The 22,404-nt window shown below is 39.2% G+C and overlaps 1 protein-coding gene across 2 annotated transcripts in view; it reads left to right on the top strand.

The window, feature by feature from the left end:
* The first annotated feature begins 2,864 nt into the window (after positions 1 to 2,864).
* SNX2 (sorting nexin 2) overlaps positions 2,865 to 22,404 on the top strand; it is a 56,173-nt gene continuing 36,633 nt past the window's right edge. Inside the window, exon 1 of one of the 2 annotated variants that reach the window (XM_055298966.2) lies at positions 2,865 to 3,096. In XM_055298966.2, coding sequence (XP_055154941.1) covers positions 2,989 to 3,096 — 108 coding nt within the window. In that variant the 5' untranslated portion in view covers positions 2,865 to 2,988. The remainder of the gene's footprint in view (positions 3,097 to 22,404) is intronic. The other variant, XR_008661058.2, reaches the window with a different exon arrangement.

Raw genomic sequence — 22,404 nt, forward strand, 5'->3', positions numbered from 1 at the left:
TGCACTATGGGGCCTTGTGGCGACTTTTAAAATGTCCGCCCAAAACCCTGCCTCCTGTTATTCACACCCTTGTTTTACTCCTTCCTTAGAGTGTGGGCTTCCAATGAATAGAATACAGCTAAAGTAATGAGATGTTACTTATGAGATTAGGTTACAAAAACACTCTGGCTTCTTTTCTTACTAACTCCCTCTTACCCTCTCTTAGAGCTGTCTCCTTGTGTCTTTCTCAAAAGTCTTTGCTCTGGGAGAAGCAAGCTGACATGTTGTGTGGGAAGCCTTACGAAGAGGCCTGTATGGCAAGGAACTCAGGTTTCAGGCCAATAGCCAGAAATAACTTGAGACCTGCCACCAGCTATGCTAGTGAGCTTGGAAGCAAGTCCTCTCCAGTTGAGTCTTGAGATGACTGCCTACCTGGTCAGTACCTTGATTGCAGCCTTCTGAGAGCCCCTGAGTCAGGGGCGCCCAGTTAAGCTGTGTAACTAATGAGCTGGTCAAAGGGATGTGGACATAAGTGGTGTGTGCAACTTCTGGAATGTGCCCTTAAAAGGAAGGTAACATCATGTTTCCCTTTGACTCCTTTTCTGCTGGCTGGAATGCAGTGTAATTGTTGTGGTGAGCTGACTTGAACTGTGAGGATTCTTGATCCACAAAAACCATGAGAAAATAAATATTTATGGTTACAAGCTGCTATGTGTTTATGTAATTTGTTTTACTGCAATAAATAACTTTTACAGGGCTGGCTACTCAGGATCCATCCTCAAATAATGAATGCTCCCTGACATCAACGATCCTTCAGTCCATTAGGGGTGATAGAACAGCGTCTGTGACCACAGCACAACATGGTAGGTGTTAAAATATACACAACAACTGGTGGGAGCACAAAGAGAAGATAATTTCAATCGTACTTGAAAGTGAAGTGATTCACTCAGTGATTTTATTTTGTCATTGAATGAGGAGGCTAATCATTTGATGAAAATGAAGAGAAAAAGATGGTGGGATACTTGAAGAGAAAATGACTTTTTAGCACCTATGCTGGGAAGAATAGTTGAAGGAATTGGAAACGAAACAACTAATGGTATTTAGGCAGCGTAGAAGTCAGAGTTGGAAATAATGGACTGACAGGATCTTCAATCTGAGGTTGGGATTTATTCTGCAAATACTTTAGCAATCTGGATATAAGATGAGAGAAATTGATGGCTGAATTTGGGATTTCAGAGAAGATGAAACAGAAAAGCAAGGAACCAGGAAGAAGATGAGCTGAGAAAAATAGCAAGACAATTATTGCAGTTCTGGCTCATAGAGTTTAGGCTGACTAGGGAAAGAAAGACAATCAAAGCTTCTGCGAGTTTAGGGAAAAGGCACCTGATTCTGATCCCCCACAAATCACTGAGACTAAGGAGTCAGTGCTGTGTTTGGTTTAAGCCTAGGTGATGTATTCCCTCCCTGAGGTGGAGAAAACTCACAGCTGAGAAGAAAGTTCAGGTATACGACCATGAAAACCATGAATGCACTATCAGAGACCACTAGTTCCCTACTTTCTTCCGGGGTAAGTGAACCCCTAATTTTTAGGGGGAGAAATAACTTCATTTCCTAATGTCTTCTATAGCTAGAGATGGCCATGTAGCTAACAAGCTGGTCAAAGGAATGTGGACAAAAGTGGTGTGTGCAACTTCTGAACTGTGCCCTTAAAAGGACAGTGACATTATTGTTTTCTTTTCACTCTTTTTCTGCTGGCTGGAATGTGGTGTAACTGGTGGTGAGCTGACTTGAACCATGAGGAAGAGACTACATCCTAGGGAGGGCAGAACAACAGAAGGGTCTCACGTCCCTGAATGATCTCATAGAACCTTCACACCAGCCCTAGTCCTACATGAGGGACAATTAAACTTGCTCATTTTTCAAACCACTTTTAATGTGGGTCTCTGTAACAAGCATCAGGACCTATATTTCACCTATTTCAGATGTCCACTAAAAAAGATAAGCTGGGAATATATACGGCCATAGCATAAGACAGAAAGTAGTAAGCAATAAATAGAGACACATGTAAAAATTAAGGATGCATATAATAATCACTTCAAGTCAGGCTGGGAGCTTTCATAAGAGGTTAAAGTTTCTGACCCATGACAGACTCCAGACTTTCCATAAGGTGGTGGATTGCAGGCCAGGGAATGTGACTATGTGCTCTTAAGAATCATCCATTTATTTTCCTATCATTTTTCTAGACCTTTTGACCTATTGAGAAAGAAATTATGTGGCTCATGATAAAATTGGAGTGAATCGCAGATGAGAAATTATTCAGGTCCCTTTCGTTATCTAGAGCTGCAATCACCAAATAGGTAACCACTGGCCACATGTGGCTAATTAGATTTAAATTAATTAAAATTAAATAAAATTTTAAAACTCAGTTCCACACACCGGCCACATTTCAAGTGTTCAGGGGTCACAGGTGGCCAGTAGCTACTGTATTGGACAGCACAGATAGGGAACATTTCCATCATGTCAGAAAGTTCTACTGGACAGTTCTAGAGAGATCTAAGAGACAAGTACGTGTCTCTCGCTCACCAATACTCCATCTCGCCTCAGCCTGTGTGCAATCCAAGCCCAGAGACTGGTCCCCAGGCTCTACCACTTCCTACAGAAGATTTAAAGTAGTGCCAACAGAAATTATTTAGCCTAGTCCCGCCAAGAAGGTGATGTGGTAATAAAGTCCAAGATTCTGCCACATAAGCCGGGTCAGCAAGTCCGCGGCGAAAAGAAGGCCAAGTCCCAGACTTGCTGGGAGGAGGCGGGACAAAGGGGCGGGGCGAACGCAGCGCGCTCCGGGTGGGCGCCGTCTGGAGGCCGGGGGCGGGGCCGAGCGCGGCTGGGCGGGGCCTTGAGAGGCCGGCCGGGGGCGGGGCAGCTGGCGGGTCGGCGCGGGCCCAGCCGTGCGTGCTCACGTGACGGGTCCGCGAGGCCCAGCTCGCGCAGTCGTTCGGGTGAGCGAAGATGGCGGCCGAGAGGGAACCTCCTCCGCTGGGGGACGGGAAGCCCACCGACTTTGAGGATCTGGAGGACGGAGAGGACCTGTTCACCAGCACTGTCTCCACCCTAGAGGTGAGACCGCGTCGCTGTGGGTGCTGCGCTGCGTCGCTGCCGCGCGTCTCACCTTTCCCCTGCCCCGACTTGTCCCTCCCCACCCCCCGGGTTTGCAAGGACCGTCTTGGGGTGACACCTGTGACGCGAGCCCCACCTCTAGTGCCGTGCTTGGGCTGAGCGCAGGGCCTCCTCAGGAAAGCAGCCTGCGGCCCGGGGGTGCCGACCTAATCCTCAGAGGGGCCAGGACCGGACTGAGTATTGCAGCGGCCCTTTCCCAGCTCTGCTGGCCTTCCTCGGTGTCACTTGCACCTCCTCCTCTTAAAGCCAGAGAAGGGCTTGCTCTGCATCCCAGTAAACCTCCACCGAGCTCTCCGGGGGCTTCAGTAGCCCTTTTGGAGGGGTGCTCGCTTTTCCTTTTCCTAGGGAGGGTGTGCGGCTGCCAGGGGAGCGCAATGAAGTGAGCGCTGAGGGGTTGAGGGTCTGTGGGGAAGGAATGGGTGCACTTTCCCAGGAATGGCCCTTCACGGACTGCTGGTTCCTCTTGAGGTAGCTGCTTCTGAGTTGGACTGTTAAATAGGTAAATGCATTTGCCTGTTTTTGTCTTCAGTTCCTAGACTTTTAAAAGATCATAGTATTTATAAAATGTAAAGCTGAAGGCAGGATTAGTCCAGGAAACTGCTGTTGTGTGTGTGTGTGTGTTTTTCTAAGTTACCAAGGGAGAAATAGAAACAGATCTCCACTCCTTTTTCCTCTTTTCTCGCTTGATCAGCGATCTCTGAAGCTGTGTGTTCCTGTTTTTGTCAAAGGAAACACCCTCTAAACTTAACTGTATTGGGCCCTCCTATATCCAGTTCACATTTGAATTGCTTTGCGTTTGATGAGAGCACCCACACCTCACAGCCTAATTTTAAGTGTGTGTATGTGAATTAAAATGTACGAAATTTCCCAGAGGATTGTTTACCGTGGGCTATACTTGCTTATAAAGTACTTTCAGTAAGCTTTCTTGGCTTGTTCAACTCTGCACCAAATCAGTTGGAAATTACTATAAAATATCTATTATCTGAAATTCAGTTACCTGAAACTGGAAACCCGGAAACCGTTTTCAGCACTGATCACATTCTGCTAATTGCATGTGCAATGTCCCAGCCAAACACCACCTCCCCTCAGGTTATAGGTTTCCTGCAGGTTAGTTTTAGTTTCCTGATCATCTTTGTGTCTCTTACAAAATCTTGAACATGTGTATTTATTAGGTTGGTGCAAAAGTAATTGCAGTTTTTGCTATCCGTTTTAATAGCCAAAAGCCGCAATTACTTTTGCACAAACCTAATAGTAAATGTTTGCCTGAGTTAAAACCAGCACCTCCTAAAATTAATAAAAATTATTTTGCAGAATGTATTTTCGGGGATTAGTATCCTTTTAGCCCTTTCTACTTACTATACAGCTACTTTAACATCTACATGTGTTGAAAGTGTCTGCAGGATCCTAAGACCTGTATTCCTACAGTTTTTCTAACCAGCGAGAATCAGAACAAACTTGATTGACCCTAGTGTGAACTAGAATACTGTGAAGGCTAAGCATTCTGTTGGGGGTCGTTTAGAGTTGAGTAGAAAGAACTATAATCCGTATTTCCCATGTGAATAAAACTTTAAAAAACAGAGTGTTACAACCTTTTTTCAGTAAGTCTGCAAAGTTTGATTATGAATAGTTTATCTTGGTTAACGCACTGTAAAAGTTGTAAACACATTTGTTTTTGATTGTTCATCTCAGCATCTTATTTAATGTACTCATTTAGGTTACTAATTTTCAGAAGGTGGTGTGGCTATGAGATTTGTAAAGTCAGATTTTTTTTTTTTTCTTTTCAAATTTGGGAAGGATATATAGCAGTATTTCCTAGTATACCAAAACTGCTTTAAAGGAATGTTCTTTCAGTACTTCACTTTTCTTTTAAACAGTGCTTCTCAAACTGTGGTGTCCCGGAGTATCCACAGTATTCATCTTTAAAATGCAGATGCCTGTGCCTCACTGGAAACTGCATGTTTAATAAGTGTTCTAAATCCGTGTTTTGCAATCTTTGTAAATAGGGATCTTGTTGAAGTGCAAATTCGGATTCTATAGGACTGGGTAGAGCCCAATATTCTGCATTTTTAACAAGCTTTCCTGATATCGGTGCTTCTGGTCCATAGACAACGTTGAGTTGCAAGGCCCTAGGTGATTCTGATATAGATCATCAGGCTTGAATAGTTATTACCTAAGAAAATATATACTACTTAAACCATAAAATCGAAAGTAAGACATATAAATTAATGTCTTTTAACTTAAAGTAAGTCAGAGTTTATTATATTATTCATAGAGGAACTTTTTCATTTAAGAGCATTTAATTTGCAGGGGGATCAATTGAAATTTAAGTGAAAATCAAATTATAGAAAGCTTCAGTGGCATAATTGTTTAGCTTGTAATGCTTATGCATTACTGTATCTGTACACTTATGTGTATATTTTTACTTGTATTATTTTTAATTGACACATAATATACATATTTATGGAGTACAGTGTGATGTTTCAGTACCTGTGTACAATGTGTAATGATCAAATCAGGGTACTTAGCTTATCCATTACCTCAAACGTTTATCAGTTCTTTGTGTTGGGAACATTCAAAATCTGCTCATCTCGCCCTTTGAAAAGATACAATAAATTGTTAATTTTAGTCAATGTATGGTGTTCTAGAACACTAGAATTTATTCCTCCTATTTGGCTGTAATTTTGTATGTTAACCCATTTTTTACTGTTGGCCCCTTCCCAGACTCTAGTAATCACTAGTCTACTTTCTACTTCTGTAAGATGAACTTTTTTAACTTTTACATACGAGTAAGAACATGCAGTATTTGTCTTTCTGTGCCTGGCTTATTTTACTTAACATAATGTCCTCCAGGCTCATCCATGTTGTTGCAAATGACAGGATTTCATTCCTTTTTATAGTTGAATAGTATTCCATCATGCATGTATACCACATGCTCTTGATTCATTCATCTGTTGGTGGATACCTAGATTGCTTCCAAATCTTGGCTATTGTGAATAGTGCTGCAGTAAACATGGGGGCACAGATATCTCCAACATATTTATTTCCTTTCCTTTGGATATTTACCCAGTAGTGGGATTGCTGAATCATACGGTAGTTGTATTTTTAGTTTTCTGAGTAAACTCTATACTGTTTTCCATAATGGCTATACTAATTACGTTCCCATCAGCAGTGTATAAGATAACTCCTTTCTCCACATCTTTGCTAGCGTTTGTTATTTTTTGACTTTTTATTTATTTATTTTTTTATTTTTATTTTTTTGAGACAGAGTCTCGCTCCGTCACCCAGGCTGGAGTGCAGTGGTTCGATCTTGGCTCACTGCAATCTCCACGTCCCAGGTTCAAGCAATTCTCCTGCCTCAGCCTCCTGAGTAGCTGGGACTACAGGCGTGCACCACCATGCCCTATTTTTTGACTTTTTAATAGCTATTCCGACTGCGGTGAGATAATATCTTATTGTGGTTTTGATTTGCATTTCCTTGATGATAAGTGATGTTGAGAATTTTTTTCTTATGTGTATATTTTTTAACCCAATATTAAACTCCTCCCCTTTCAAAATTAATAACAGCCACATAAAGCTGTATCCCCTTTCAAAATTAATAACAGCCACATAAAGCTGTATCAGTAAATAAAACATTTCAAACCCCTACTGTATGTTTCTATTGTGACTGTGAAACAAAAAAGGGATGGAGACTGAGAAGGGAATGAGAAGGGAAAAAATCTGGGAGAAGCCTGTTCTTTTATGGTACCTGAGAGGCAAGGCTTTAACTTGTTTATGAATACTGTTTTATTTAAATGGTACAACCCTAAGCTTAATGGTGCTTGACCTTTAAATACAGTTTTGCATGGAGTAGTAAATAGTACATTTTTAAAAAAATCAGGAATTTGTATTAACTACCTGGTTCTTTTTTAAAAACAGCTGTGTTGAGATATGATTTATATATCATATAATTTACCCATTTAGTATGTACAATTTAATGGTTTCTAGTGTATTCACAGATATGTTCAACATCACCTCAGTTTTAGAGCATTTTCATCACATCAGAAAGATACCCTGTACCCTTTAGCTATCATCCCACGCCTTAATTCTCTCATCCCCTCTGCCCTCAAGTCTAAGCAGCCACTAATCTACTTTCTGTCTCTAGATTTCCCTATTCTAGACTTTATATGAATGAATCGTATAATACATGGTCTTTTATGACAGGCTTTTTTCCTTTAGTACAATGGTTTCTAGGTCTGTAGCATGTGTCAATACTTCATTCCTTTTTATGACCAAATAATATTCTATGGTATGGCTGTAGCACAGTTTAACCATTTGTTAATGGACATTTAGGTGGTTATGAATATGACCGTGAATATTCAGCCATTGTGAATAATACTGTTAACATTCGTGTACACATGGAATTTCTGGCTTATGTGGTAACTCCATGTTTAATCATTTGAAGAGTTGCCAGACTGGTTTCCCAAAATGGGATGAGTTGGAGGCACTTTTTTAAAAAGTTATTTTATTTTTTCAAGTTCTAGGGTACATGTGCAGGATTTGCAGGTTTGTTAATAGGTAAATGTGTGCCATGGTGGTTTGCTGCTCCTATCAACCCATCACCTAGGTATTAAGCCCAGCATGCATTACGTCTTTTCCCTAATGCTCTCCCACCCTCCCCTTACAGGCCCCAGCTTGTTTTGTTCCGAGTTGGAGGCACTTTAAATAGTCTGAGGTTAAAGGCCTAAAGAAAGAAAGTGCAAATAATAAAGGAGAAAAGAGAACTTATGTAATAACAGATTAAAAGATAATATTCAGAAGACTTATAATGCCTCCCTTCAGATGATTCTTAGGGGAGGGAATAATAAGTTTATTTCACTTGAGGTTATGTTATATCAGTGAAGATAGCGTTAGGCAGCTAGGACTGCTGGATGGGCTAGAGATGTGGCTTTGGGAGTCTATCTTAAACTTATTGAAAACACTAAACCGGGATCTTTGTGGAAATCTAGTCCTCCTATAGTGGAGTGTATGAACCAACAGAAGTCAATATAATAAATACAACCATGTGAATAAATACCTGCCATACCAGTGATATATGTGTAATTAAAAATCTGCACAAGGTACAGAAACAGGTGATATATATGTAATTAAAATATGCACAAGGTACAGAAGTAGTATAGAAGAGTGGGGTGACTTGATTGCATAGAGATGATCTTTGAGGCCTTGAAAGTGGTTGAGAATTATCAAGAGAAAGAAAGTAGAATAAGACAAGAGACACTTTTGATAAAGAGGAACTGAGAGCAAGTTTAGTATCTGCTGTTCTAACACAACAGGTAGTAAAAGTGTATATAACTTGTTTTCTTTTCTTTCTTTTTTTTTTTTTTGAGACGGAGTCTTGCTCTGTCCCAGGCTGGAGTGCAGTGGCGCAACCTCAGCTCACTGCAGCCTCTGCCTCCCAGGTTCAAGCAATTCTCCTGCCTCAGCCTTCCAGGTAGCTGGGATTACAGATGCACGCCACCATGCCCGGCTAATTTTTGTATTTCTAGTGGAGACGAGGTTTCACCATGTTGACCAAGCAGGTCTTGAACTCCTGACCTCGTGATCTGTCCACCTCGGCCCCCCAAAGTGCTGGGATTACAGGCCTGAGCCACCGCACCCAGCCTTGTTTTCTTAATTCTGTTTTCTAATCCTTGGGCCTCCAACTTTAAATGTATGAATTTTTTGAAAATTTCATTATGAATTATCTATGTTTCAGAGGGAAAAATTTGTGAACAGGTATTTAAATGCATTAAGCATGGAAAATTACTAGAAAGAGATTTATGAAGAAGCATAATTCAAGTTGACCACTTTCTCTTGAAACCATTAAATTTAAGGAGTTTTGAATGAATTATTTTTAGATCCTATAAAAATATGTTATTCTATTAAGTTGCTTAAGACAGGGATGCTCAGCTTTTGTTTTTTTTTTTGTTTTTTTTGAGACGGAGTCTTCGCTCTGTCGCCCAGGCTGGAGTGCAATAGCGCAGTCTCGGCTCACTGCAAGCTCCGCCTCCCAGGTTCACGCCATTCTCCTGCCTCAGCCTCTCTGATTAGCTGGGACTACAGGCGCCCGCCACCACACCCGGCTAATTTTTTGTATTTTTAGTAGAGACGGGGTTTCACTGTGGTCTCGATCTCCTGACTGACCTCGTGATTCGCCCGCCTCGGCCTCCCAAAGTGCTGGGATTACAAGCGTGAGCCACCGCGCCCAGCCCAGCTTTTCTTGAAGAGATTTTCTTAGCCTCTTCCCAGCCTCTGGCAACCACTGATCTGTTTTCTGCCTCAAGTTTTGTCTTTTCTAGAATGTCATATAGGTGGAATCATAGATTGTAAAACTTTTAGAGTTTGACTTTCTTTAACTTAACATAAAGCATTCGAGAGTCATTAAGTTTGTTCTGTGTATCAATTGTTAATGACTTGTTTATTATTGAATTTAGTATTCCATTGTTTGTATGTAACAGTTTGTTGATCAGCTGAAGGACATTTCAGTTGTTTCCAGTTTGGGGTATTTATGAATAAAGCAATATAAACATGTACTTACAGGCTTTTGTGTGAGCATGAGTTTTCAGTTTTGCAGCGTACATACTTACGAAGTAGGGTGGCTGGGTTGTGTGGTAAATATAAGCTTAATTTTAAATAAACTGCCAAACTATTTTCCAAAGTGGCTGTACCATTTTGCATTGCATCAATAATGACTAAGAATGACAGTTTTTCCATATCCTTGTCAGCACTTGTTATTATCAGTTTTAATTTTAGGCAGTGGTGAGCTTAAGGCTAGTCTTACTAGCAAGAACTGCATGTTACATTTTTAGGAATTTTATGAACTAGTTAATAAACAGCCATTATTAAAAATTAAATGCTATGAATTTAAAATTAAATATATACATATGTAAAGATTATAAATAATTTTAGAAATTTTTATTAATGTTATAAATATGTAAAAAAAATATATATAAAGCTCTTTGCTTTCTAATTCCTTTAGTACATTTCACTATTACCTATGCTCTTGAGATTAATTATGTCGGTTGTGTCTGTATGGTGGAAGGTACGTGTCTTCCCAACTCTACCACAGAAATCAGCAAAAGCTAAAAATCTGGATCTTCTCCTCTGCAGATCTGATTGCCAAACATTTACCAGAACAACACTGATTTTTAGCCATTCTAAGAGGTGTTTAGTGTTACCTCGTGCCTTTAATATATTTTCACTAATGAGTCATGTTGCTGAGTATCTTTTTAGGTACATACCATCTGAATATTATCTTTTTTGGTTATGTGTCCTTTTACATCTTTTGCTTTTTTTTTTATTTTATTTTATTTGAGATAGAGTCTTGCTTTGTCGCCCAGGCTTGGAGTGCCGTGGTGTGATCTCGGTTCACTGCAACCTCCACCTCCCAGGTTCAAAAGATTCTCCTGCCTCAGCCTCCTGAATAGCTGGGATTACAGGTGCCCACCCCCACGCCCAGCTAATTTTTGTATTTTTAGTAGAGACAGGGTTTCACCATGTTATCCAGGTTGGTCTCTAACTCCTAACCTCAGGCAGTTCGCCCTCCTCAGCCTCCCAAAGTGCTGAGATTACAGGCGTGAGCCACCACGCCCGGCCTATTTTATTTTATTTTATTTGAGATGGAGTCTCACTCTGTTGCCCAGGCTAGAGAGCAGTTGGTGCAGTCTCTGCTCACTGCAACCTCTGCATCCTAGGTTCAAGAGATTCTCCTGCCTCAGCCTCCCTAGTAGCTGGGATTACAGGTGCCCACCACCATGTCCAGCTGATTTTTGTATTTTTAGTAGTGATGGGGTTTTGCCATGTGTTAGCCAGGCTGGTCTTGAACTCCTGACCTGAAGTGATCTACCTGCCTTGGCCTCCCAAAGTGTTGGGATTACAGGCGTGAGCTACTGCACCTGACCTGTTTTGCTCATTTAAAATACTAAATTTTGAGAATTATTTATGTTCTGAATATTTTTTTTCCCAGTCGGTGACTTGTGTTTTTTGTTTTGTTTCTTTGTTTTTGTTTTTTGTTTTTGCTGAGATGGAGTCTCACTGTGTCACTAGGTTGGAGTGCAGTGGCATGATCTCGGCTCACTGCAACCTCCACCTCCCCAGTTCAAGCGATTCTCCTGCCTCAACATCCTGAATAGCTGGGACTACAGGCACGTGCCACCATGCCCAGCTGATTTTTTTTTGTATTTTTAGCAGAGACAAGGTTTCACCATGTTAGCCAGGATGGTCTCGATCTCATGACCTCGTGATCTGCCCATCTCGGCCTCCCAGACTGCTGGGATTACAGGTGTGAGCCACCGTGCCTGCCCGGTGACTTGTGTTTTTGTTTGATTAACTGTATCTTTCTCAGAGCAGATGTTTAACATTAACATTTAAAGGAAAGCTATCTTTTCTTTTTTTATTGATAGTATTTTAGATGTCGCATATATGAAATCCTTTGCTAACTTTAACCCACGGTCACAAAGGTTTTGCTTATAGTTTCTTCCAAAAGAATTTGGAATTTTACATTGTACATTTAGGATTCATGTTGAGTTAATCTTTGTATGAGATATGGGTTGACATTCTTTTTTTAAAATACAGATACTTAATTATTCCAGCACCATTTGTTGAAAGTCTAGCCTTTCTTTATTGGGCTGTCTTTTTCAGAAATGAACTGACCATATATGTGTGGGTTGACCTATTTCTGTTTTATTTCACTGATCTATTGAGAATCCTTTCCCAGTCTACACTGTCTTGATTATTTAATCTGAATCTTGAAATCAAGTCGAATGACTCCTCTAACTTTGTTATTTTAAAAATTGCCTTGGCTATTCTAGTTCTTTTGCTTTTTCTTATAATTTTAGAATCAACTTGTTGATTTCTACTGAAAAATCCTGCTGAGATTTTAATTGGGATTGTGTTGAATTCATAAATTAGTTTCAGGAGAATTAACCCATTAACAATATTGAGCCTTCAAGCTATAAGCATAATCTGTCTTTATTTAGTTAGATCTTACTTGATTTTCTTTCACTAATGTTTGTAGCTTTCAGCATACAGATCTAGCACATATTTTGTTACGTGCTAGATCTGTATGCTGAGTATTTCGTAGTTTTTAGTGCTTTTATTTCTTTTATTACTTTTTATATTTCCCCTTTGGTTGCATGTTGACCCTGTATGATAGCAACTGTTCTAAACACTTACTAGGTTTAGTAGGTTTTTGTAGAGTCTGATGATTTTCTGTGTAGATAATCATATTGTTTGTGATTGTAGTTTTATTTCCTTCTCTCAGTCTTTATACCTTTTTTTTTTTCTCTTGTCCTAATGGCTGGGTAGGACCACCAGTATAATATTGAATAAAAGTGGTGAATATTTGAATATTTGAATAAAAGATAGTGAATATTCTTTCCTTTTTCATGATCTCAGGATATAAGATGTTACCTATAAGGTTTTTTTTTCTAATGAGCTTAATCAAGTAAAAGAAGTTCTCCTCTGTTTCTAGTTTTCTGAGTTTTTATCCATGAATGGATGTTAATTTTGACAAATGCTTTTTCTGCATTCATTATGATAATCATATAGTTTTCTTCTTTAGTTTATTGATAAGGTAGATTATATTGTTTTTTTTTCTTTTTTTTTTTTTAAGCCCCACCCTCAGAATGATTTTCAAACTGATTCAAAAAGGTTGAATCATCATTGCATTCCTGGGATAAACCCCACACAATCATAATATATTTATCCTTTTTATATATTGCTGGATGCAATTTGCTAGATTTTGTTTAGGCTTTTATGTCTATGTTCACGACAGATAGTTGTGTTTTCTTTTTCATATGTCTTTGGTTTTCATATGAGAAATGCTAGCTTCATTAAGTGATTTGGCAAGTGTTTACTCTTATTCCATATTCTTGAAGAGGTTGTGTGGAATTAGTCTTATGTCTTCCCTAAATGTTGATAGAATTTACTAATGAAGTCATCTGAATTGTAGTTTTGTTTGTTGGAAGGCTTTTAATGACAAATTCAATTTTTAAAATACAGGACTACTTCATGGTGAACTTTGGAAATATATCTTTTAAGGAATTTATCCATTCAGTCTCAGTTGTGAAATTTATGGGCATACTGTTTTTTGTAATAGTTGTCATCCTGTTATCATGTTTGTGGAGTCTGGATGGTAAACTTTTTTTCCGGATACTGGTAATTTACATCTTCTGTTTATTTATGTATTTTGATTTGGTAGAGGTTTGATATCCTCTTAGGATCTTCTCAAACGATTAGCTTTTGCTTTCACTGATTTTTTTCCTCCTGTTGTTTCTGTTGTGAATTTCATTGATTTCTGCCCTTTGTTTTCTTTCTTCTGCTTGCTTTGTGTTTAATTTGCTCTTCTAGTTTTTTTTGTTTGTTAATTTTTATTTTTATTTTTATTTTTTTTTGTAGAGACAGGGAGTCACACTATGTTGCCCAGGCTGCTCTCGAACTCCTGGCCCCAAGTGAGCCACTTACCTTGGCCTCCCAAAATGCTGGAATTACAAGTGTGAGCCACTGCACCGAGCCTGGTTTTCTGGTTTCTTATTAAAGTAGAAGCTTGGATCATTGATTTGAGACTTTTTTCCGTACTCTTGCTATTTAGCTATGTATTTCCCTCTAAGCACGACTTTGGCTGCATTCCACAAATTTTGATAAATGTGTTTTTGTTTTCATTCAATTTAAAATAATTTCTAGTTTCTCTTGTGACCTCTTATTTGATCTATGAGTTATTTAGAAGTACATTATTTAATTTCCAAAATTTGAGGATATTCCAGATAGCTATTACTGATTTCTGGTTTCGTTTGGTGATGGTAAGAGAATGTTTTATGCGTTTCATTTTTTTAATTTGTTAAAGTTTGGTTTATGGCCCAGAATATGTTCTATTATGGTGAGTGTTCTGTGTGCACTTTTGAAAAGAATGTATAGTCTGTTTTGTTGAGTGGAGTGTCTTATAAGTGTTAGGTCAAATTGGTTGATATTTTTCTATCTTTCCCTGTTACGTATTTACTTGTTTTATCAATTACTGAGAGAAAAGTGTTGAAGTCTCCAAGATAATTGTGTATTTTTAATTTTTATTTCTTGTTTTAGTTCACTTAGTTTTTCCTTTATGTATTTTGAAGCTATTTTGTTACATAGATGCTTAGGATTGTTTTGTCTTCTTGGTAAATTGACCCTTTTATCATATAATGTCCCTTTTTATTGATGATAATATTTCTTATTCTAAAGTTTACACCCTCTGATGTTTAGCACAACAGCTTTCTTGTAGATTGTCTGCATGACATATCTTTTTTATTGTTTTACTTTTAACTTATTTAATATGTCTTTAAAGCAGGTTTTTTTAGGCAACATGTGTGTAGTTATTTTTATATCCGGTCTAGCCATCTCTGTTTCCTAATGGGTATGTTTAGGGTATTTATTTAATTATTGATGTGGCTAGATTAGATCTACCATTTTATTTGCTTACTGTTTTTCTCTTCAGTTTTTTTTCCTTTTCTCCTTTCTTGTGTATTACTTTATGTTTATTAGTATTTCATTTTATCTACTGGGTATTTGTTTAATATCATTATGTTTAAATATATATTTTAGTGGTTGCTCTGCAGCTTAAAATATACATACCTGAGTTGATATTATACTTCATGTAAAATGCCAAGCTTTACAACCACATAGGTTCATTTACCTTCCCTCCTTTACGCTTGGAAGTCATTGCTGCCCACACCAATAGCATAGTTTTGCAGTTGGCGCCATCCTCAGGAAAAGTCAAGACAGAATACAAAAAAAAAATGGCAAAATGGATCCTTGCAAGGATGGGCCATTTTTTTACATTTTGGCTCCCTCCTTAGTCTGCCTGCTGTTTTTTACTTTTGTTGCTTTTTGTATTCTATCCAGAATGTTTAGTGTCGTGTCTGTGGGGGAGGGAGGCTTTAGTGATCCTTGTTGATCTTGTTTGGAATCCGAAGTGCCACTTTTTAATTGAAGAGCTACTAGCAAAAAAATCTTAAAATTTTTTATCCTGCATACTACCAGGTGATGGTGTGGGGGAATAAAGGAATATTCATTTATTAAGAAAATAGATGTCTACTCAATTGTATATCTTTGAAAACTGTAGTTCTCATCATGAAGAACCTGTGCCACAGACAGAGAAGCCATCAGTATTCCTTTCCACCATCACTTTCTCATTTGGCACTCGCTCTCTACACTCATTTCCATCCACTAGAAAACAGCTCTTTTCCCATTCAGTAGGAACCTGGAAGAGGCATGGAGAGGCAGGACAAAGATAAGTAGGTTTTTACAATCTTTAAAGAGTGACAGCTCCCTTGGCTGGGTGTGGTGGCTCACGCCTGTAATCCTAGCACTTCAAGAGGCCAAAGCAGGTGGATCACTTGACGTCAGGAGTTTGAGACCAGCCTAGCCAACATGGTGAAACCCTGTCTCTACAAAAAATACAAAAATTAGCTAGGCATGGTTGTGCATGCCTGGAGTTCCAGCTATTTGGGAGGCTGAGGTAGGAGAATTGCTTGAACCTGAGAGGCAGAGGTTGCAGTGAGCCAAGATTGCACCACTGCACACCAGCCTGGGGGACAGAGCAAGACTGTCCCCCACCAAAAAAAGAAAGAAAAAGAGTGATAGCTCCGTGGCAATTGAGCAGGGCACTTCAGGCTGCTGATGGTTGGACACTTGAAGGAAGTGGATTCCTCATAGCGTCTCCATAGTGATATGACTGCTCCCCAGCAGCCTCTACTTGAGTTGCCCACTGCCCACATCATTCCCATTGTGCAGTCCACTCTTGGGCTCTGGACTATGAGGTGAAAAGGTTGTTTTTGTTATATAAACATGTTTGTTTTTCTTTCTTTGTTTCTGGTGTCAAAACTATGAGCACCCAAGGTATTAGCAATATGAACTTTCAGTTACGATAAGAATACATTATACATTGCAAATAGTTTACATGTATTATATCTGTATACTGTATTATAATCTTTACTTCAACAGTCATGTCTATTTTAAAGAACTTAAGAGGAAAAAATAATATGTTTTATTTATTCAGATATTTACCATTTTTATTGCTTTTCCTTTACCCAAGGTTTGCGCTTGTAATTTTTCTTTTTAGCATAAAGAATTTCCTTCAGCATTTCTTTTTGAGCAGATCTATTGGTGATGAATATTCTTAATTTGTACTTCATCTGAAAACTGTATTTCACCTTCAATCCTGAAGGATATTTTCATCATGAAATATAGGTTTCTGCGTCAATAGGTCTTTCAACACTTTGAAAGTGTTATTCCACTGTTTTGTAGCCTTTGTGATTTCTGGTGAGAAATCCAGTTGTTTGAATTGGTATTCCCCTGTAAAAATATGTTGTTTTTCTCTAGCTGCTTATATTTTTTCCCCTATAGCTTCCATTTTCAGCAGTTTGAATCTAATGTGTTTAGGCATAATATTCTTTGATTTTAGCCTCAATGAGGTTTGCCAGGCTTCTTGAATCTGTACATTTATATTGTTCACCAAATTCGGGAAGTTTCAGCTACTGTTTCTTTAAATACTTCAGCAATCTTTCATCCTTCCTTCTGGAACATTTTAGTATTGTCCCATAGGTCCTTGAGGCTTTGTTCATTTTTTCAGCTTCTTTTCTCAGGAGAAGTTATCTTTGTTATTCAGATTGGATATTTTCTATGGATTTATTTTCAGTTGCACTAACACTTTGCTCTGTCAGTAACAATAACAACCCATTATTCTCTTCAGCCACAGCTCATTCTGTTATTGAGCTTATGTGAATTTTTTGTTTCAGGTAATTTTTTTTTTTCAGTTCTAACATTTTATTTTCTTTCTTTTTTTTTTTTGTAGCAGCTTTCTTTTTTGCAGCAGCTTCTGTTTCTTTGCCGAGAGCTGTCATTTCATTTACTTCAAATATGTTTACCTTTACTTCATACAACATAGTTAGAAATGCTTTTAAAAGTTTTAAAAAATAATACATTCAACATGTGGGTTATTTCTAGGTTGACATCTGTTGATTGTCTTTTAAGATTTGGTCACATTTGTTGGACTGTTTATGGCAAATAATTTTGGACTATATCTTAAACATCCCAAATGTTATATTGTGTAGGCTCTGCATCCTGTTATAATCCTCTGGAGACTATTGGGATTTTTTGTTTTTTTTTTTTTGTTTGGTCAGGCAATCAACTTGCTTAGGTTCAGATTCCAAATTTCTGTTTTGCCTTCTGTGGGCAGTGGTTCTAATCTCAGTTCAGTTTTCAAAGCTTTTGCTTCTTCAGGTCTGTCTCATGCGGGCACCATTCAGGTCTTAGTCTGGGACTTTGACAGTGCCTAGGTATCAGTTGAGTTTTCCAGTCTGTGAGAGTTGCTGTGCTGTTTGGCTACACATGTGCTGCCCAGGGTTGACCCAGAGATTTGCACACATTCATTCACAGAATTAGGGGATCCCCTTCTCCAGTGTTTTCTCTGGGATTTTCCCCACATTCTTCAGTTTACAAGACCGCCCCCCCCTTCCCCACCACACACACACACACACACACACACAGACACACACACAGTTCCTCTAGCCTGAAAGATGAGGTTTCTTTTGGCGTTTTATCTACCTGTGCTGTAGCTCCTGTAGTGCAGCTCCATGCCTGGGACTTGCTTTCAGCAAATCTGCAAGAGAAAAGAGGGGGAAAAAAACAGGGATTTATTCATATACACATACTCCTTAGCTCATATGACCCCTTTGTCTGATTCATCTGGCCATAAAGATGAGATTTCTACCAGAGTTTAGCTGTCTCTGTCTCTATACCATTGCACAGGTCTGTGAGTGAGGCCCACTTTCAGGACAAAACTATTAGAGAAAAGAGGAAAGGAATAGACTGTCTGCCTTTTACAATCTGTCAGAATTTGTTTACTTTTTAGATTCCTCAAGTACTTTTTAAATTTTATCTATAGGCTTTAGTTATAATCAGAGAGAGGGGCTCTAGTTGGCTTACCACTTGTATGAGTCATCTGTTGCTGTGTAACACATTAGCGACTTCAAATAATAAACATTATATCACAGTTTTTAAGGGTTGGAAATCCAGGAGCAGCTTAGCTAGCTAGGTATTCTCATCCAAGGTCTCTCATACAATTGTAGTCAGGATTTCAGCCAGTGCTGCAGTCATCTGACAGCTGAGGAGGATCTACTTTTTTTTTTTTTTCTCACAGAGTCTTACTCTGTTGCCCAGGCTGGCGTGCAGTGGTGCGATGTCAACTCACTGCAACCTCCGCCTCTATGGTTCAAGCTATCCTCCTGCCTCAGCCTCCCGAGTAGCTGGGACTACAGGTATGCGCCACTATGCCTGGCTAATTTTTTTGTATATTTAATAGAGATGGGGTTTCTCCATGTTGGCCAGGCTGGTCTTGAACTCGTGACCTCAGGTGATCCACCCACCTCAGCCTCCCAAAGTGCTGAGATTACAGACGTGAGCCACCCTGCCTGGCCGAGGAGGATCCACTTCTAAGCTCACTCTCATGGCCATTAAGAGGAACCTTCATATCCTTGCGACGTGACCTCTCTGTAGACTACTCAGCATCTGACAAGCCGTTTTTCCCAATGAGTGGTCAGAGAGAAAGGGTGATCACAAGACCAACCAAGATGGAAGCCACAGTCATTTACAACCTAATGTCAGAAGTGACATACTATCATTTCTGCTGTATGCTGTTGGTCACACAGATCTACCCTGATACAGTGTGGGAGGGTACTATACAAAGATGTGGATTCTTGGAGGTAGGGATCACGTGGGTGGATCCTCTTGGGGGCTAACTCTTGGCTGTAACTCGACCTCTTTGTATTTCTGTTTTCTACAAAAGCAAGATAAAATACGGTATGTTGTATTGGGAGAACTCCAAACAATTTTTCATTACATCAGTGAGCATAAAATGGACATCATAGAAAGATGGTGTGTGGCCTCAGATGAGGGTTTATGGGAAAAACTAGTTGCTTACTTTGTATGTATGCAAAGGGGGTTAGCTTTTAGACCATAGTCAATGAGAAGTCATTGAAGAACTATGAGCAACACATAGATTTTTAGATTTCCTTGTAGCAATATGAAGAATATACTGGAAGTTGGGGAAGAAGATAGTAAGACAGTTCACTTTGGTTGGGCAGAAAAAAAAATGGTTTTGGGTTGTTGCAGCGGAGATACATATAAGTGAGAGAAAGGATAGAAGATAGGGGAATTGTCTAGATATGGAAGATGTGGGTGGTACGAGAGTAGGACTTTGGGAAAATATCTGGATTTCTGAATTGGGTCACCTACCAAGAAAGGCAGTTGTTTCTTCTTCCCAGTCCTTCTGCCTTTTACTTCCTTTTCTTGTCTTTTTGCATGCAGCTAGAACTTTCAGTATGATGTTGAAAAGAAGTGGTAAAAGGGGACAACCTTGTCTTGTTCCTGATGTTACTGGGAAAGCTTCAAATTTCTCACCGTTAAGTATGATGTTAGTTGTAGGCTTTTTGTAGATGTTCTTTTTCAGCATATCCTCTATTACTAGTTTACTGAAAGTTTTTATCATTAACAGATATTGGAGCCACTCTGTCGTATTTTTATGTCGATGCACTATAGGCTATTTCAATTTTTTTTTTTTTTTTTTTTTTTTTTGAGATGGAGTTTCGTTCTTGTTGCCCAGGCTGGAGTGTGATGGCGTGATCTCGGCTCACCACAACCTCCGCCTCCTGGGTTCAAACAATTCTCCTGCTTCAGCCTCCCGAGTAGCTGGGATTACAGACATGTGCCACCATGCCCAGCTACTTTTTTTTTTTGAGACGGAGTCTTGCCCTGTCGCCCAGGCTGGAGTGCTGTGGCGCAGTATCAGCTCAGTGCGGCCTCTGCCTCCCGGGTTCCCGAGATTCTCCCGCCTCAGCCTCCTGGGTAGCTGGGATGACAGGCGCCCGCCACCACGCCCGGCTAATTTTTGTATTTTTAGTAGAGACGGGGTTTCATCACATTGGCCAGGCTGGTCTCGAACTCTTCACCCCAAGTGATACGCCTGCCTTGGCCTCCCAAAGTGCTGGGATTATAGACGTGAGCCACCACTCCCGGCCTAATGTTGTATCTTTAGTAGAGACGAGATTTCTCCGTGTTGGTCAGGCTGGTCTTGAACTCCTGACCTCAGGTGATCCGCCTGCCTTGGCCTGCCAGAGTGCTGGGATTACAGGCGTGAGCCACTGCTCCTGGCCCTCAATTTTTATAGTAATATAGAACATCTGGCAGACAAACTTGTGGTTAATTCTTTGACATATCCATCATTATTTTCTTAAAACTCAGTTAAATGATAGTCATTGAGTGTTTTGTTGCCAGATACTGAGTAAAGAGTAGTGAGCAAGATGAGATAACTCTTTCTTTCTGTATACAGCGTGCAGTCTATAAAACAGATAATACTCACAATGTGGTAAGAGAAATTATGACAGAAGTAGGTACTCTGTGGAAGCATATAGGCCAATCACAATTTTCTAGAGTTACAGTTAAGGTTGTCAGGAGTACTTTCAGAGGAGATAATACACAAACTTGTTCTTTAAATTCCTTCAAGTGGAAGTTGCTAAGTTAAAGAGAGGCCCACTTTTGTGAGAATTTGAGACTTTAAGAATTAGTTCTTGAGAGAAACGAAAGCCTCTTTAAATTTTCCTGTAAGGGTTTGAAACTACTTTTGAATGTTCTAAAGAGATATTTTTGTGCCACTGAGGGTGGTTTACTTAAAAAGCTGATGAGAAAATCTTATTAATTAGGAGTGGCATCAAAAGACTATTGATCCTACAAAATGCGTAGTAACTGCTGGGCGAGGTGGCTCATGCCTGTAATCCCAGCACTCTGGGAGGCTGAGGCGGATGGATCACCTGAGGTCAGGATTTCAAGACCAGCCTCACCAACATGGTGAAACCCCTCCTCTACTACAAATACAAAAAAAATTAGCTGGGCGTGGTAGCGGGTGCATGTGGTCCTGGCTACTTGGGAGGCTGAGGCAGGAGAATCGCTTGAACCCGGGAGGTGGAGGTTACAGTGAGCCGAGATTGTGCCATTCCACCCCAGCCTGGGCAACAAGAGTGAAACTTCATCTCAAAAAAAAAAAAATTGCTTAGTAACTATAAAAGAAAATGTTAATACAATTTGCCTTTAATTAAGAAATTCTATTGCAAAATCTACCATTAAGAAAGTAAAAAGGTAAACCAAAGGTTGGGAGACTAAATTATTAATACATATCTGACAAAGAATTTTTATCCAGAATATGTAAGGAACTTCTGCAAATCAATAGGAACAACAGAAAAATGAACAAAATATTTGAAGAGACTCTTCACAGAAGGATATCTAAATTCCCTTTAAACATATGAAAAATTGCTCACCATAATTTCTTATCATGGAAATGCAAATTCAGAACACAATGATACATACTCTAAATGCAAGAGTAGCAAAAGTGAAAAAAATGGAATATATCAAAATGTTGGCAAAGAATTGGAGCAACAAAGTTTCATTTGCCGCTGGTGGGAGTGTAAAACTATACAACCACTTTAGAAGATTGTTTACTAATAACTTCTAAAGCTGAACATTCATCTACCCTGTGAGTCAGCTATTCCATTCTTAGGTTTATACAAACATATTTGTTTACATGTTCACTAAAAGATGAACTAGAAAATTCATAGCAGCACTATTGATAGTATTAATAGTAAAAAACTGATAAACTTCTAAGTGCTTAACACTAGAGTGGTTCAAGTATGGTATTCACACAATGAAATATTATACATTTATGATAATGAGTGGTATACTACTACACAGAACACTATGGAAGAATCTTACATACATAGTAACATTAGGGCCAAAAACCAAACACAAAAAATAAGTACCATATGGCTCTATTTTATGAAGAGCAAAAATAGGAATAATTGATCCATACTGGTAGAAGCCTGCGTGGTAAAGAATGGGAGGGAGCATAAGTGGAACTTCTGGGTTTGATGGTAATGGTCTTTCATGATCCAAGTGCATTTGCATAGGTATGGTGAGTTTTTGAAACTATCTAGCTGTACACTTTTGATATATACAGTATTTTTGTGTTATACTTCAATAAAAAGGTTTTTAAAAGACCCGTTTTGGCCAGCCACAGTGGCTCGCGCCTATAATCCCAGCACTTCGGGAGGCCAAGGCGGGTAGATCACCTGAGGTCAGGAGTTCGAGACCCGCCTGGCCAACATGATGAACCCCATCTCTGCTAAAAATACAAAAAAAAATTAGCTGGGCACG

This window comes from Symphalangus syndactylus, chromosome 11, assembly GCF_028878055.3.
Source record: "Symphalangus syndactylus isolate Jambi chromosome 11, NHGRI_mSymSyn1-v2.1_pri, whole genome shotgun sequence".
Classification (NCBI taxonomy): domain Eukaryota; kingdom Metazoa; phylum Chordata; class Mammalia; order Primates; family Hylobatidae; genus Symphalangus; species Symphalangus syndactylus.